Source organism: Scedosporium apiospermum (assembly GCF_000732125.1).
Source record: "Scedosporium apiospermum strain IHEM 14462 chromosome Unknown SEQ_SAPIO_0092, whole genome shotgun sequence".
Lineage (NCBI taxonomy): Eukaryota > Fungi > Ascomycota > Sordariomycetes > Microascales > Microascaceae > Scedosporium > Scedosporium apiospermum.
In genome coordinates, this window is record NW_015971793.1 from 508,212 (window position 1) to 523,824 (window position 15,613).

At 51.2% G+C, this 15,613-nt stretch overlaps 5 protein-coding genes across 5 annotated transcripts; 4 read left to right on the top strand and 1 right to left on the bottom strand.

Moving 5' to 3' along the window:
- Positions 1-2,624: 2,624 nt before the first annotated feature.
- On the top strand, positions 2,625-4,049 carry SAPIO_CDS4522 (Mitogen-activated protein kinase; the record flags this gene model as incomplete). The annotated part of the gene is made up of 4 exons (XM_016787049.1): positions 2,625-2,737; positions 2,857-3,052; positions 3,220-3,601; positions 3,673-4,049. The coding sequence occupies 4 exons, from the start codon at positions 2,625-2,627 to the stop codon at positions 4,047-4,049; spliced, it is 1,068 nt and encodes a 355-aa protein (XP_016643394.1).
- Positions 4,050-5,424: 1,375 nt separating this feature from the next.
- SAPIO_CDS4523 (Oxidation resistance protein 1) lies at positions 5,425-6,544 on the bottom strand (the record flags this gene model as incomplete). The annotated part of the gene is made up of 2 exons (XM_016787050.1): positions 5,425-5,922; positions 6,026-6,544. 2 exons carry the CDS (start codon positions 6,542-6,544, stop codon positions 5,425-5,427), a joined length of 1,017 nt encoding a protein of 338 aa, XP_016643395.1.
- A 2,730-nt stretch (positions 6,545-9,274) lies between these two features.
- On the top strand, positions 9,275-9,940 carry SAPIO_CDS4524 (uncharacterized protein; the record flags this gene model as incomplete). Its single annotated transcript, XM_016787051.1, has 2 exons — positions 9,275-9,408; positions 9,517-9,940. 2 exons carry the CDS (start codon positions 9,275-9,277, stop codon positions 9,938-9,940), a joined length of 558 nt encoding a protein of 185 aa, XP_016643396.1.
- Positions 9,941-10,681: 741 nt separating this feature from the next.
- SAPIO_CDS4525 (Pyruvate decarboxylase) lies at positions 10,682-12,655 on the top strand (the record flags this gene model as incomplete). Its single annotated transcript, XM_016787052.1, has 4 exons — positions 10,682-10,840; positions 10,913-11,641; positions 11,768-12,291; positions 12,352-12,655. The coding sequence occupies 4 exons, from the start codon at positions 10,682-10,684 to the stop codon at positions 12,653-12,655; spliced, it is 1,716 nt and encodes a 571-aa protein (XP_016643397.1).
- Positions 12,656-12,934: 279 nt separating this feature from the next.
- SAPIO_CDS4526 (uncharacterized protein) lies at positions 12,935-14,312 on the top strand (the record flags this gene model as incomplete). Its single annotated transcript, XM_016787053.1, has 5 exons — positions 12,935-13,000; positions 13,115-13,279; positions 13,404-13,853; positions 13,927-14,064; positions 14,139-14,312. The coding sequence occupies 5 exons, from the start codon at positions 12,935-12,937 to the stop codon at positions 14,310-14,312; spliced, it is 993 nt and encodes a 330-aa protein (XP_016643398.1).
- Between the last annotated feature and the right edge of the window lie 1,301 nt (positions 14,313-15,613).

Genomic DNA, 15,613 nt, shown 5'->3' on the forward strand with positions numbered 1-15,613 from the left:
AAAGTGAGTTCTGGGCATCTTATTGGTACATAGAGATGCTTCAACCTGTCACAGTCACATCGTGCCCCTCCGATTCACACCATCTCAATCCCTGGCCCAGGCAGGCATTGAGCTTTCCTCCTCAAGCCACTTGAGTTTTCCTTCTCAAGTCAGTAGCGTGATGTGACATTCATGTATTCGGTTCCCATAATTTCTGTATCGAAAAAGAAAAAGAGAATCTCTTCGACAAGGACCCCAGCAAAACGAATGGGGGAAATGTTGACAGTTTCGGCAACAAATGAGAGAGAAACGAAGCAGATTATCTTCAAGAAGTCAATGAATTTTAATCTCTAGCGCTCCGTACGGAGGCCAGGCTCTGGTGGATCATGCTAGAGGGGTTCAATTTGTTTCTCTGTCGTGTAGTGATCAAGGCTTCCCTGTCATCAGCGTTTCCAAATACTTTGACCCCTCCAAATGTCCCCTTCGTACCCCACTCCCCCTCATCTTGAAGATCAGACACGCACACAAGCCAGCCGAGAGGGCAATTGAGGACGTTCCGCAACTCATCTGAAGTCTGGTCATCCCCCGGAGTTCTAGGGAGCCCCCATGAAGCCTCGATTTTCCCGCTCAGCCACCTCCATCCGTCTCTTCCAGGCTTTTCCGGCCTCCTAGGTTCTGATCGACTTCTGGAAGGTCTTACAGGAGTCATGTTGCATCTGTCCCCTCTCCCCTGACCCACTGGTCGTCCGTGTCTCTTTCCATCGTCACCGGGCAACACGACAAGTGTCTGGTGACGGTGTATGTGGATATTAAGGGAGGCCGACGTCGATGTGCGAAGTGCACTACTCCTCTGTTGTACTAGTCACATTGCCGAAGCACGAATGAGTTTCCGAGAATGTTAATGTACCTTGGAATCCAATACGGCCAGTTCCTTCGAGATACTCTTGGCACAACTCAACGAAGGCGGTGCCCAAGCTGACAGGAGCTCCCGTTTTGGCCTTCCCGTAGACGAATTATCAGATTCATCCGATCCGTGATCCAGCGAGAGCTACACATACAAAGTAGCCGCTGGTTTGGTGAGCTGTGTAGTTTGGGGTGGGCTGTGTGGAGACAACTATTAGATCAATGACCTCAAGCTTTTGGCAAACATCAACGTGCAAATAAGAGAGAGCACGAAGAGCTAGCTCCCGTCAGCTCTGAGCCTACCCCGCCACCAGGACACCCTCCCGTACATAGTTTACCACGCTATACTCTTGACCTGTTGTCCAGTCCAGTCCATCAGTCTGTCCAAAGCAAGCCCAGACCTGGACTGCTCGAGGCAACTGACGAAATCCTGATCACCTTGGTGCCACTAAGAATAGAATCTCGAACGTGCCATCCACCTGGGACACACACCTAAGCTCACTAGCCGAGCTAGGTACTTCATATGAGGTAGTATTGATCTCGCGAAAAGGAGCCGGCCCAGAGCTGTCAAGACTAGCCATGTCAGAAGGACATTTCTGAAGAAACGCACCATCAGTCGCTCAGTCCGTCCAAGACCCAGGTTAGTGATACATCTGAACGAACTTGAGACTGGTAACAGGAGTCGCTTCGTTCGTAACAAAAAAGGCCCGAGCGGCTCAGGAACCACCCACACGCACGCCCCTCCTTCCGTCACAGTAGGAGATGTACGAAGTAGTCTGCTCTGAATGCTCTACTTCGTAGTCGGAGTTGGCTTCAAACATCATCTCCCAAGGTACGTAGCCTGTCCAATCTGCTCTGTTGGCCGTACAAGCAGTTATTCTGGCATCCTGGCAACTGTCCTGCTATACCTGTGCAGTATTAATTGATTGACGTATCCCATTCTCCCATTTGGTGTATCCCGTTGTCCCCCATTCCAAGTTTGTCCGTTTCTTGCTCGGTATTGGTTTCCCGTCTTCCTTGCTCTTTCCTCAGCGGGGTCTCTTCTCTTGGGTTCATCCTTCACCAAACAACATCCACTTGTGCTACCAGTAGGAGGTCCCGAACAACCCTTGTGTCTTTGCGTCTTTGCCTCTTCCTTCCTTCCTCCATTAGAAACGATCCTTTTTGCCAGAAGCACCTCAAAAGAAAACCAGAGACCCCCTCGCGTAAGTTTCGCCCTTTCCCTGCAATTGTATTGTCTTCAATACTCTTCAATACACCTCTACAGTTTGAGTCTACTCCCCAAAGGCCCCTCCCACCTTTCCCATTGTCCCCACCTTCTCTCTTATCCGCTTCCCGCGCCCCTTGCAACATTTCCGGAAGGTCCAGTCTTTTTCCCAAGTTCTGTATTTCTGCAGCCCTAGGAGAAGAACAAACTTGGTTTTCTTCTCCATTTCATCTTTTTGTCTTTGTTCTTTTTGTTGCCTCCAAGTTTGCTCCCAACACCTCTACCCCACGTGCCCGTACCTTTTGGCGAGCGCGCAAGAAACTTGAAGCGGGATATTCCAGGACCCCTCTCTCCCTTCACCCCTCAACTCGCCCCGTCGATCCCACATCTGCCCAACATATAGGTCAGCCCACCCGCTCACTGAAGAACGACCAGGATCACTTCGTCGGCTCTCGCGAAAACCTTACCTCCTCCGATTTTACCTTTCTGCTTGTATTGTCGAGAGGGTGCTTTTTGCGAGTGACCACCGCCAATCATGTCGCGCTCTCAGGCACCCAACCCCGCGGGGTCCCGAAAGATCTCGTTCAACGTCAGCGAGCAGTACGATATCCAAGATGTCGTTGGTGAAGGCGCATACGGCGTTGTCTGGTAAGTTGAGCTCTAGATCTCGTAACATACTTCCTTATCAGCTCCAGCGCCGTCTGGTGTTCCTATCTGGCCCAGCACATTCTCTAGCGTTGGCGCAACAGCTGCTAATATGCCCCAAGCTCGGCCATCCACAAGCCATCTGGCCAGAAGGTGGCCATCAAGAAGATCACTCCTTTCGACCACTCGATGTTCTGTCTAAGAACCCTCCGAGAGATGAAGTTGCTGCGATATTTCAACCATGAGAACATCATCTCCATTCTCGACATCCAGAAGCCCCGCAACTACGAGTCCTTCAATGAGGTGTACCTCATTCAGGTATGGGTCCCCCACGTGGTTGGCAGCAACTCTTCGCGCGCTTCCACCTCAGTCAATCCCCCGATTGGAGGTTCGGAAGCTTCGCCAGCAAAAAAGTGGTCAAGGCTTCAGAGGGAAGCTCTTTCAATCGACCTGCGCTAACCGTACTCTCTGCCTTGCCTCTGTAGGAACTCATGGAAACGGACATGCACCGAGTCATCCGCACCCAAGATCTCTCCGACGACCATTGCCAGTACTTCATCTACCAAACCCTCCGCGCTCTCAAGGCCATGCATTCGGCCAACGTCCTCCACCGTGACTTGAAACCTTCCAACCTTCTTCTGAATGCCAACTGCGATCTTAAAGTGTGCGACTTCGGCCTCGCTCGATCCGCCGCCTCGCAAGAGGATAACTCCGGCTTCATGACCGAATACGTTGCCACGCGCTGGTACCGTGCCCCCGAGATCATGCTTACCTTCAAGGAATACACCAAGGCTATCGACGTCTGGTCCGTTGGATGTATTCTTGCGGAGATGCTTAGTGGCAAGCCGCTTTTCCCCGGCAAGGACTGTACGTATACGCCCCTCCCTTTCTCGCAACAATGATGCATATTGAAGGCGAGCGCTGACCGCTTTGGCTAGATCATCACCAGCTCACACTCATCCTGGATGTCCTGGGTACTCCCACCATGGAGGACTACTACGGCATCAAGTCCCGACGTGCCCGGGAATACATTCGCTCGTTGCCCTTCAAGAAGAAGGTCCCTTTCAGGACCCTCTTCCCCAAGACTTCCGACCTTGCGCTAGACCTCCTTGAGAAGCTTCTTGCCTTCAATCCCGTCAAGCGCATCACCGTTGAGGAGGCCCTGAAGCATCCTTACCTTGAGCCTTATCATGACCCCGATGATGAGCCCACCGCTCCCCCCATTCCAGAGGAATTCTTCGACTTTGACAAGCATAAGGATTCCCTAAGTAAGGAGCAGCTCAAGCAGCTAATCTATCAAGAGATTATGAGGTAAAAAGTCGCGAGCCGTAGCACATTGGCGGAGTCGAGGAGTTTCTGTTTCCCTGTAATGGACAAGGATTGATGGAATTTGTCTGGCACAACTGTCACGCGCGGGCGTTTTCTTTATTTTTCAGCCGCCTGGAGGCTACTTCGTTCCTCACACTCTGATGAAGGAAGCGAGTCCAGGCTAATCATGGAAATGGTCGGTTGCCCAGACAGACGAGGCGAGGATGTTGAGGGTGTGGGAAAAGATTACCATGCCCTCTGAAGGAAAATTGGCAGGAATATGCGAAGCAAGCGGGAGGAGAATGGATTTCCTGTTATTATTTCCTTGTGATTTTTTTCTTCCTGTTCTTCAGAAAAACAGGCGGCTGAAAATGGCAGTTTCGTCAGGCTCTTCTAGAGATGGGCTCTGATTTCAGTTTTCGTTTCTTCATATGTGGCATCTGCTTTCTATTCTTGTTCACTTTGTCTCATGCCCTGAGACTAACCGTTTCCTCCCTTTCCCAATTGTCGTTATGTTTATTATTTCCTTGCCCCGCGAGATGCTGCTCTACACTGCCTTCTTTGGCGTTTGATATTCGCCTTTGATGAAAGCTTTCGAATGAGAAAAATACCCATTTGTCGAGACCGTGTAGCCTGGGGAAAAGGGAGGCCGGTCTTCCCAGGATCTAGGGACATTTACAAGCCGAAGCGGGTTTCCATGTATCCATTCCCTACGTTGTTATCAAGTCTCAAGGGTTTAATATCGCCGCTTGAGGCTGCCATCGTTTGTCAAAGATTGAAAACATGTTCACACACAAACACACAAGCATTATAGATGTGACTGGTGCCACTAAACTCGACTACAACTAATCGCTAGATTCAACGGAGAAGACTCACTCTCCTTTTTCAAAAGGCCAAACGTAGTAAATTATGAGTTAAGGGTATCGCTAGACATATCGACATTCAGTTTTTTTCCCACCCATTTCCTTTTCTCGGCCCGTTCACCTCATTCAATCAGGGACTAGAATTCTCACTAGAGGGCGTACTAGACCCTCAGCGTCTCCCACCTTCCGAGGAAGTGCAATTCAGCTTCAACGTTTGCCGTTAGGGTTGAGCCTTGGGTTCATTCCGTACTCGAAAGATACTTCCAGTAATGATGTGGTGACATGGGACAAACAATGAATAAATTCGCTACTCCAAAACGCCGTCCATGGGGAACGCCTGCCGTAATAACCATAAATAAAAAGAAACAAGGAAATGAGGAAGGGGGGAATGAAAGGGGCAAAAGAGATGAAGAGGAGATCGCTTTAGGGGCTCCGTAGCCAATGATGATGGGCTAGACACGCGGCCTCAGCTCCGAGGATAAAGACAGCTCCGTCTACGACGAAGCAACTTCTGGGCCATCATCCTCCAATAGCCCACAATTCCGCGTTGATGATGTAGAATTTCTCGCCTTGTAGGCTCAGGGGCTCGTTTCCAAACGTCTCGCATTTGGCGGTATGCCCGTGTTCGATGCTGCTGTCGACCCAGAGGCCGTAATGGCCATAGCCGGCGCCGATGGAGAAGAAGCTCGCTTCGCAATTCATGAAGAAATCGTTGAGGCCAGTGTACGGAAACGCGTTGAAGCGTATATGGGTTGTCGGGGTTGGGGGCGCATCTGGGGGACTAGCAGAGGGGCCATTGGCGGTGCCGTTAGCACCGGAAGAGGATAGATCTTGTGCGGTGTTGGAAGGTGTTTCGGATGGAGAGGTTGTGCTCTCTCCATCTGTGGAAGGCGTCGGGCCTGCAGAGGAGTCGGGGAGTGGATCCTTTATGAGGGTGGATTTCCAGAGGAAGCATTCGCCGTTTCCGAAGTAGGTGGGCGCTGGGTGCGGATATTCCGAGAGATAGGCGCCAAAGGTCTACGAGGAAGAGTAATCAAAAGACGTCAGTTCCCTTGTTATGAGATCTTCTTCGTTTCTGGTGTGCCAAGTGAACCCTGGCATCGACGAAGGTTTTACTTACCCCTCCAAGAGTGTCCCGAAGGACGAGCACGAATCCAACCCTCTGCCCCTTGAACTTCTTCGCACGAGTGTACAACGTCCCCAAGCTCGCACCATCCTGCACTAAGCTGTAGATCAGCTGCCACTCATCCGCTAGCTTCAATCGCTCCGGAATCAGCAGCCTAATCTCCTCGGCAAGATCGCTCCTCATCAGTCTCAATCCCGGCTTCGACGCCCACGTATACCCCTCCAACCTCACGGGCTCCAGCGGCGGCAGCTCATACGAGGAGGACGACGAATCCGCCGACGTATGGGCGGCCAGGGATCCGGACGACTGGGAGGGCAACGTCCTGCCGTCGGCGGAGGAGAAGGATCGCACGAGTCCCGACCACATGTTGGAGAGGGAGGAGGACAGGGACGCACGGTGGGGGAGTCGGGGAGAGGCTGGGCACTCTTCGAACTTGTCGCTCTGCGGAGAGGTCGGGCTGCCGTCAACCTTGCCGTTCTGGGGAGACTGAGGAGGGCCAGTTTCTTCGGGCATTGTTTCGTCGGGTTCGTGGGATTTAGACAAGAGTGGGGGTGTTGTTAAGGAAGCGGATCTAGCTTGAGAGCTGGGGTTCGATAGGGCGATGTGACGTGACGTAGTGTGGGTCAAAAAGCTCTTCTTTAATTAGGGCGGAGCACGACGTGTTTTATTGTACAAAGCAATCGAGAAGAGTCGAGTCTTGTGATGACTATGGATTGCAATGAAATTCGAGTAAATTGGTTGGTATGACTGGAGAGGCTATTGATTCAAGAGAAGAATATCTGGTGATGGAACTAAAAGGTGGTGTAGGAAGGCAGAGTTGGGTGTCAAGGCAAGGTTCTGGTGGGCAAACAGTGTCAGGATATGAAGTCTTTGGTCAATGGTTGGTCATACTATTAGTTTGAAAATTGATTGATGCAATGACAATCAATACATTTGTGAGGTGAGCAGAGGGCAGGAGCGTTGATCATGACAAGGAATTCTAGGAAAGAAGGCCAGGCTTTGCCCTTTTCCAAGTCGACGTATTCCAAGGTCGACGGTTGGACAGCGAGGGGGTCTTTACGAAGTAGACATTGGTGTGTTGTTTAGACCATAAATTCAAACTGACTCCAACGGATTGAAGGAGGACTGAAGCGTAATAAGGCATTCATTCGGGGTGAGGTAATGCCACCAATCTCATCAATACTATTGGAGTTAAAACCTGCTCCAAGGATTCGACCACGAAGGGCCGGGCCTCTCGTCGCCGCTCGCTCAGGCATCCTTAAACTACGAAGTATCTTTCGGTGTGGGGGAGGGGAAGCAAGTTGACGTCTTAGTGTCTGGGGTGAGGAGTCGAGGACACTCGAAACTCAGACACGACACGACATACGAAGCACGCACACGTACATTAACTAATCCTACAACGAGTACAATTGTGTATTGGGGCTCATGCCGTCTGACACACATTCTCGAAAAATCCATACACTCGAGAGGCATGATACGATCTATTCTTTACCATTGGCCAAGACCGTTTTAACCCTGCGCGAACCGATTGGCAACGCCTCAACCACCCATCGCAATTCGGAGAAACGCCGACCGGGCACTTCGGGATTAGACCACACCACAAACCACACACCACATTGCCCCTCCGCACACACAATGCACTCTCTCTCACTTTCATTAGTCACGGATCTCACCTGACGCCGAAAATCAGAAACGCCTTGGCGTGACTTTGAACTGGCGGCCTGCACGGGCCTGCGACTGACGTTGGTGGGATGGACACAACTGGCTCAAAATATTGTTTCTATTTCCGGTCATAGTATTGGGCAATGGCTTGCAGAACACCATCTGGGCTTGGCTGCTCAGCACACACATGAGGGGCGAAGCCGAAGCCCTTCAAGCAGTCTCTTGTGGTCGGCCCAATCGTGGCCACCAAGATGTGTTCTGCCTGCTTGTTGTCTGGTCGTACATTCCCGTCCGCGTCTAAGAATCCAATAGCCTTGAGCATTGATTCGCATCCGGCTGGCGAAAATACTACCAGCCATACCGTAGATCTCGAGTTTATTTCATGTAGTACCTCTCTAAGGTCGTCTGTGAATGTTTCCATTTCCCTCGTTTCGTACATTTCCACCTCCTTGACCGCTATCCTTCTGTCGTCGGGAAGATTCTGGTCCATAAGTCTCTTAGGTATCACATCCCGTCTTTGCTCCCCGACCAGGAATAGCATTGGAGGAAGTGTCGGCCGGTCCTTATACCAATTCCGGTAGTGTTCTAGCATGAACTGGGACAGCACTTCTCCGTTTCCCGAATGCTCCCCAAATACTTGCAATGGGGGTTCCTGAGATATCGCCCTGAGTGCTCTGGATGTTGCCGGCCCGACACTGTAAATTGGCACGTTTTGCAGGTGTGGCCATTTTGGATCGCCTGGAGGTAATGTGTCAGTCCAGATATGATTGCCCTCTGGGCGAAAGACAACGGGTTTGGAACGAAAAAAGAATAACAACCTTTGCCTCCCTCGACGAGCTTGGTGAATGCCTCAACGGACCGCTGCGAGGTGAAGATCATTCCCCCATACGTCGCTTCGGTCGTCTCGTTTATCTGTCTATTTTGCAAAACGGAATTGACTTCGGACATGCCATCTTCCTTGAAGCTGTGCCTCAGGACTGGCACAAACCGGGGCTCAAAATGGCATTGGCCGAGAGGCTGCCGGTTGAATAAGTCCTCGTAAGCGTCGCTGGGAGATGACTTTGTTTTCAAGAATAGAATGGGCACGTCCAGCCCACCGCTTCCCACCGGATTCGAAGACATTGTCGAGTGGCGGTTTCTAACCCGGTTGCGTCGGGGCAATTGGCGAAGCACGTTTCTCTCCAGTGGCGTGGTACTGATTACTTTCCCAACTACGCCATGAGCGACTGCACGTCTTAAAAAGCTAGGAACGAAAGCCGTGACCCCGCCCTAATAGCAGCCAGGCAAGGTGGGGTGGTCATTCCTTTGGCGTTATCACGATAAGATAGGAGATAAGAGGTGAAGCTTGGATCACCGTTCCAGTCGAAAACTTCCGACTTCCAGAGCAATTGAATTGCGCTTCGCTGACAAATTGCCCCTCGACTTCTAATTGCTAGCACTTGAGAGCCAAGAGGGTATTCCCAGACAATTTGGAGTCCATGTTTGCGCCAAACAATTGATAGCAAGATCAGCACGTTGGCTCTCGCTCTTTCACCCAACCTTCAACGCGCCTGCGAGATCAGGAGTTTGGAAAGACACATCATGGCCGACGATACAAGGGACTCCAACCAGAACAATCCAGCACCGGCTTCGACGGAGCAGCCTGGTAGTGTTGACTCAACTCAGCCCGCAAAGAAGTTCCCGAAGGGCGTTGTACTTGGAAAGGATGGAAAACCGTACGTTCCCTCAAACTTGCATTCGCGCCTCCTAACTTTATCTCGAAATCGTCTTACCGAGACTCTTTTCACAACACACAGTTAGACTAACAGAGTTCTTGCATACAGTTGTCGGTCGTGCACTTCCTTTGCCTCCTGGGCCGCCCAAACAAACGCGTCTCTAAAGTCCAAGAAGCAACTCACCCCTCCTTCTGATTGCCCGCCCGACGTCGAAACCCTCGGCCGCAGCTCCTGGACTGTCCTCCATTCTATCGCAGCGGCCTACCCAGAAACTCCGTCCACATCCCAGCAATCCGACCTTCTCGGATTCGTGCATCTGTTCGCGAAGCTCTATCCCTGCTGGACGTGCGCCGAAGACTTCCAGACCTACATAGCGAGGACGAGGCCGCAAGTCGGGAGTCGTTCCGAATTTGGCCTTTGGCTCTGCGACGCGCACAACGACGTGAACAAGAAATTGGGGAAGCCCGTGTTCGACTGCTCACTTTGGGAGCAAAGGTGGCGGACGGGCTGGAAGGATGGCCATTGCGATTGAGCGCGGAGTTGTGGAGAGCTCCCTCCCCTATACCGACGGGAAGGTTCTGGAATAACGCCGTAGCCCGGAGGTCAAACTAAACGCAGTTCCGGATTTTTACGCAAAAATGAGCGTGGCCCTCGGTTTGTATGATATCAAATGTACACTAATGATCTGATCTCCTCTCGAAATCTGTATAACACTCGCATATACTCCCAAATAGAACAATAGATAGCGCAAGACATCCATCAACAAGCCCTTAAAGTCAATTTTACTCCGCTCCTGCGCCTTAGCTCTTACCTCGACTATCTCTCAGACGGGCATGCTGCATGCTCTTTTCGAATCTGACATTTCACATGCTTCGCAGGTTCTCCTTTTTTTAGCTTCTTTTCCCTCCTTTCCTTTTTTGAAGGTGTAACATTGGATCTCGGCCCCCGCCTGCCGTGCTTCCAGGTACAAACTTGGAACTGCGTAATCATGATATGATGCAGCAAATGGTGTATCTGATGTCATGGTGGACCTGGCTGATAACAAAGCCATTACCTGATAATGCACAATGCAATCGTATTTCAAATGGAAGCTCGAGCTCGTATTAAGCACGGAGTAAATTGGAGACTGCAGCTCTGTGCGATATATATCATATCGCAGATCTGGACACCCTTGTCGCCTTTCACCTACACACGGAGCCAACTTACTCCAAAACCCTCCCAATCCTGGTCCCTCCGTCAAGTAATCCATTGAATCATTGTGCTATAGAACAAAATGGCTGATATCCGAACCAACGCCCTGAAAGAACCGGTGAAGGTCGCCGAATACCTGTTCCGGCGTCTCCACCAGATGGGAGTCCGCTCGGTTCACGGCGTTCCCGGCGACTACAACCTCGTTGCTCTCGACTATATTCCCAAGAATGGCCTCAATTGGGTCGGAAGCACAAACGAATTGAATGCTGGCAAGTGACTCTCGTGATTTTACGCGCAAAGAAAAGGTGGCAAGGATCGCTTGCTAATAACTGCACCAGCCTATGCTGCCGACGGTTACGCCCGAGTCAAGGGTATTGCCGCCCTCGTCACCACTTTCGGAGTCGGTGAGCTCTCTGCCATAAACGGCGTCGCTGGAGCTTTCTCGGAACAGATTCCCGTCGTTCACATTGTCGGTTGCCCCACGACTCGGTCGCAAAAGAACGGCATGTTGCTGCACCACACTCTCGGCAATGGCGACTTCAGAGTCTTTACCACCATGAACAAGGAGATTTCCTGCGCAGTGGCACAGCTCAACAATCCCGTAGATATTGCGACTCAGATCGACTATACTCTGCGCGAATGTTGGATCCAAAGTCGGCCCGTTTACATCACTCTCCCCACGGATATGGTCGAGGAGAAGGTGGAAGGGGCGAGGCTCAAAACCCCAATCGACCTCACCGAACCAAAGAACGACCCAGTGAGGGAAAGCTATGTCGTCGATGTGATTTTGAGGACTTTGTACAACGCAAAGAACCCCATCATCCTGGTAGATGCCTGCTCGATTCGCCATAGGGTAGTTCCCTTAGTCAAGAAGCTCGTTGAGAAGACACACCTTCCTTACTTCGCGACGCCAATGGGTAAAGGAGCTCTGGATGAAACTGACCCCCTCTATGGCGGCATTTACGCTGGGTCTGGCTCACAGGAGGAGGTCAGACAGCGGGTGGAGTCCTCGGACCTGATTTTGTTTGTCGGCTCCCTCAAGGTAAGAACACCTACGTTCTCCCAGAATCAGTAGCCTCGGACGTGTCGAAGGCCGCACGAAGGCACTCATCTCCCTTCCAACTTGACATCAAGCGGTTTAATCGCTAACACCGGACATCTCCTATAGAGCGACTTCAACACGGCCGGCTTCTCTTATCGTACCTCGCAACTCAAGACCATCAATTTGCATAGTACATATTGTGTAGTCCGCTACGCCGAGTACCCTGGCGTCCGAATGAGTGGAGTCCTGAAAACGTTGATCGATAAAGTAGACGTCTCCAGGGTGACGATCACGCCGCTTTCTAGCAGAAATGGCACCATCGCGCATCCCAAACAGTCACAGGCCATCACGCACGATTGGCTGTGGCCCAAGGTTAGCGAGTTCTTGAAGGAGCGTGACATTGTCGTAACCGAGACGGGCACGGCAAATTTCGGAATCTTGAGTACAAAGTTCCCGGCCGGCGTCACGGCCCTGAATCAAATCCTATGGGGCAGTATCGGATGGTCAGTTGGAGCCTGCCAGGGAGCCGCACTGGCCGCACAGGATGCCAGGGACGACAGGAGGACGATATTGTTTGTCGGAGATGGCTCTTTCCAGCTCACAGCCCAGGAGCTCAGCACTATGATCAGGCACAAGTTGAACCCCATCATGTGAGTTGAACCACAAAAGAATGTCGAGGACATTTACCAAGTTGCTAATCTCTTCGGCAGATTCGTCATTTGTAATGAAGGTTTCACCATTGAGCGCTTCATCCACGGCATGGATGCCGCTTATAATGACATTGCTGGGTGGCAATTCAAGGAGCTGGTAACAGTTTTCGGAGGAACAGACAAGACGACTCGCAAGATTCAGATCAAGACTAGGTCTGAACTGGAGAAACTCTTCAAGGAAGATGAGTTCAACGCGGCTAGGAAGCTGCAGTTCGTCGAACTTTACATGCCCAAGGAAGATGCCCCGACAGTTCTGGTCAAGACAGCGGAGGCCAGTGCTAAGGTCAATAGTGAGAGGGACTAAGGGAGAAGGCCTCCTTACGGGTGAAATGGGAGCGAGTCAGCAAAGGCCGCCAGAATTGATTCTCAAGATTGTTACCAATCCGTATGTTTCACGTTAGGATGTAAAAGTAATGTTAATTCGCATTCATGTCGTGGAGTTCTGATGTTGGGAGAAAGGGAAGTGCTATCACGTGATGGTGACAATAAACCACTGGGAAGCTTCCAATCGACAAAACATGATTTGTTGCTCAAATACTTCGTACTTCAAGCTTCAATCATCGGCTTGTTGTCAAGGAAAAAAATGAGCGAGAACAAGAGGAAACAACCGCCTGGTAGCGGGCCCCAGGGCCAGACGAAGAAGAGCAAGGTAAGGCTTGTACTTCATTTTACAACAACCACAATACTTGTTCACTCCATTGCGCCTAGCATATCACACGTAGTGTAAGCTGGGATTCACAGGCTAACCAAGAAATGAGCTTAGAGAGGCAATGATGGCAAGTGGCAGACGCCTCACCAACGGAAAATGATCTCCCAACGAATGGATATGGGTGGTTCCGTTGAAAGCGGTGACGCCGGCATCTGGGTGACGTGCCAGCGAGGCCTTGAGAAGAAGGCGATTTCTGAGATGATCTTATTATGTGACGAGGTACGTTTCAGTGGAGGAATGTGAGAGGATTCTCTTCAATTGGGAACTCTCGGGTCCGCTCTCAACGGGGCTCAATGCTTCTCCTTCAGTATCATCGTATTGCTTTGCTGACGGCATACGGCAGCTGGGAGAGACTCTGTACGACATCAAGGCACCATCCAAACTGGAAGAAAACGAGGCGTTAGATGCTCAGGATGACAAAGACATTGCCTCTAGCATCGAGGATGAGATTAAACGCATGAAGAAAGACAAAACGTCCAAAGCGGACTACACGTTTATCCCCGTGCGGTCGGGCATCGAGTGCGTCTTCTTCATGAAGACGAGGAGTCCTGTGGAACCGGTCGAATTTGTGAACAGGATCTGCGACGACGCGGAAAAGTGCACCGATATGACGGAGAGGAAACTCCGGCACATCAATCGGCTTACACCTGTGGTCCTGATCGGGAAGTCCCTGGATTCTGGAATCGAAAAGGTGGCGAGAGAAGTCCTGAAGTCCACGTTTGCTCTCAACCCTGAGAATGCGTCTGAGCCGACCACAGAGGCGGAGGAGGAGGCGGATGGAGCGGCACACTCGGTAGGGATTATCTTTGCGAAGAACATGTTTAAATTGACGATTACGAGAGACTGACTCATTTGGACCGTGACAGTATGCGATTCGGCCCAACATTCGAGCTAGTTCTTTGAAGAGGGACGAGGTCATTAACCGGGTGGCCGCGTTGGTTGGACCAAAGCATAAAGTCAACCTTACGACCCCTGACAAGGTCATCTTGATTGACATCTACAAGGTTAGTACCTGAACACCTTCCAATGCAGGCGATCTTTGTTTTGAAGCTCTCGCGGACGTCTAACTCAAGCGTAGAACCTTTGCGGCATGTCGGTGGTAGATGGCCCGAGGTGGGATGCTTTGAAAAAGTACAACGTCAACGAGATATACAAGCAAGCTTTGGCGAAGAAAAGTGAGAGGCCAGAGACTAAGTCTGATGCTGCCGCTCCCCCGGCTGCAGCGCAGACGGAGGTGGAAACTGCGGGATGATTGGCGAGCGGACACGAAGGATGTCGCTAAATCTCGCCCAGGATGATGAGGCAGAGCCGTGAGAAATCATCTTGACCAGATGCAGCAGGTCCAAGTTCTTGCACCTTGCAATGGTGATCACGAAACCGGAATGTCTCCACTACGAAAGTAAGGCGGGAATAATCGAAACGCGGTGGGCAAGATGGCTCGCGGAATTAAGGCAATGATACCACACTTGCACATGTCGGTGTTGTAATGCGTCGCTGGGTGTGGAGCTAGCCGTCGACGAAGGTGTTCGTGCGAGTGGCCGAAGGATATACTTGTAAACCCAGGACGCAGACGTGGCCGATATCGAGGCCTCTTGTCAGTGTACTCAGGATCTAGGATTTGTGGGGTAAGTACTTCGTTGGCTGGGTGTTTGAATTAAAGCATCGCAATGCACTGTTCTGCCCAGCAACTTTAATCAACGGACCGTCCATACGTAAGTGCTAGTGTTTCAATTGTTCCCGAAGGGGGCTCTCAGGGTCAGCATCCGCCAGCTCTTCTTCTCATTCTCTGGGGCAGGCGCTAAGCCCTATTGCGATAAATTTGACGAGATCGTAAGGCAAGAGGTGAAATTATTGGATTCATTGGTTCCTTCAGCTGATGCGCGATCGAGTAAAGGAGCAAAGTTGGGCGATAGAGGCAGATCTGACGGTTAGTGTAAACTGTAAGCTAGACCATACAGATGACGAGGAGCTGTATATTGCAGAGAGCCGGATCGTGCTGCAGCAGAGGCATCAATCTCCGACCAGAGTCGTCGTCAGTGTCATAGCAGAAGCCGGCGGAAGAGAGCCTGGCTATAATATTCCTCAACCATTTTCTCATCCGATCCCGGCAAGTGACCGGGATGATGAGCCTTAGACGCATGATGTCGACGAGAGTGCGCTTGACAAAAAGCCCTGCTCCGGAGTGGACGCCGAGATGCGGTTCTCGGAAGCCGCACGTTCAAAATGGATCACCTGCTTTTTGGCCGCTGGTTTTTTTATTGGAAATCCATGATTTTGTCTGTTTAAACGGCGTTGTATCGATGGATGTGACTGCGCAGGTAGGTGCCGGGTGGTTGTAGTTTAGTCTCTCGGCCCGAGAACTGTGGATGCATCCAGTGATGCACGTCCTTGTCGTGGCACTACTCCTCCTGCCATGAATTGATACAAGGAGGGGAGGGTTGATTCCGATTCCGATTCCAGTGTGAGATTATTATTGAAATTGAACGTTCGGGTTGAGGTTGGTGAGAATTGGCATGAAGTCGAGAGAGCTAAGGACGGAATGAGCTTGTACTC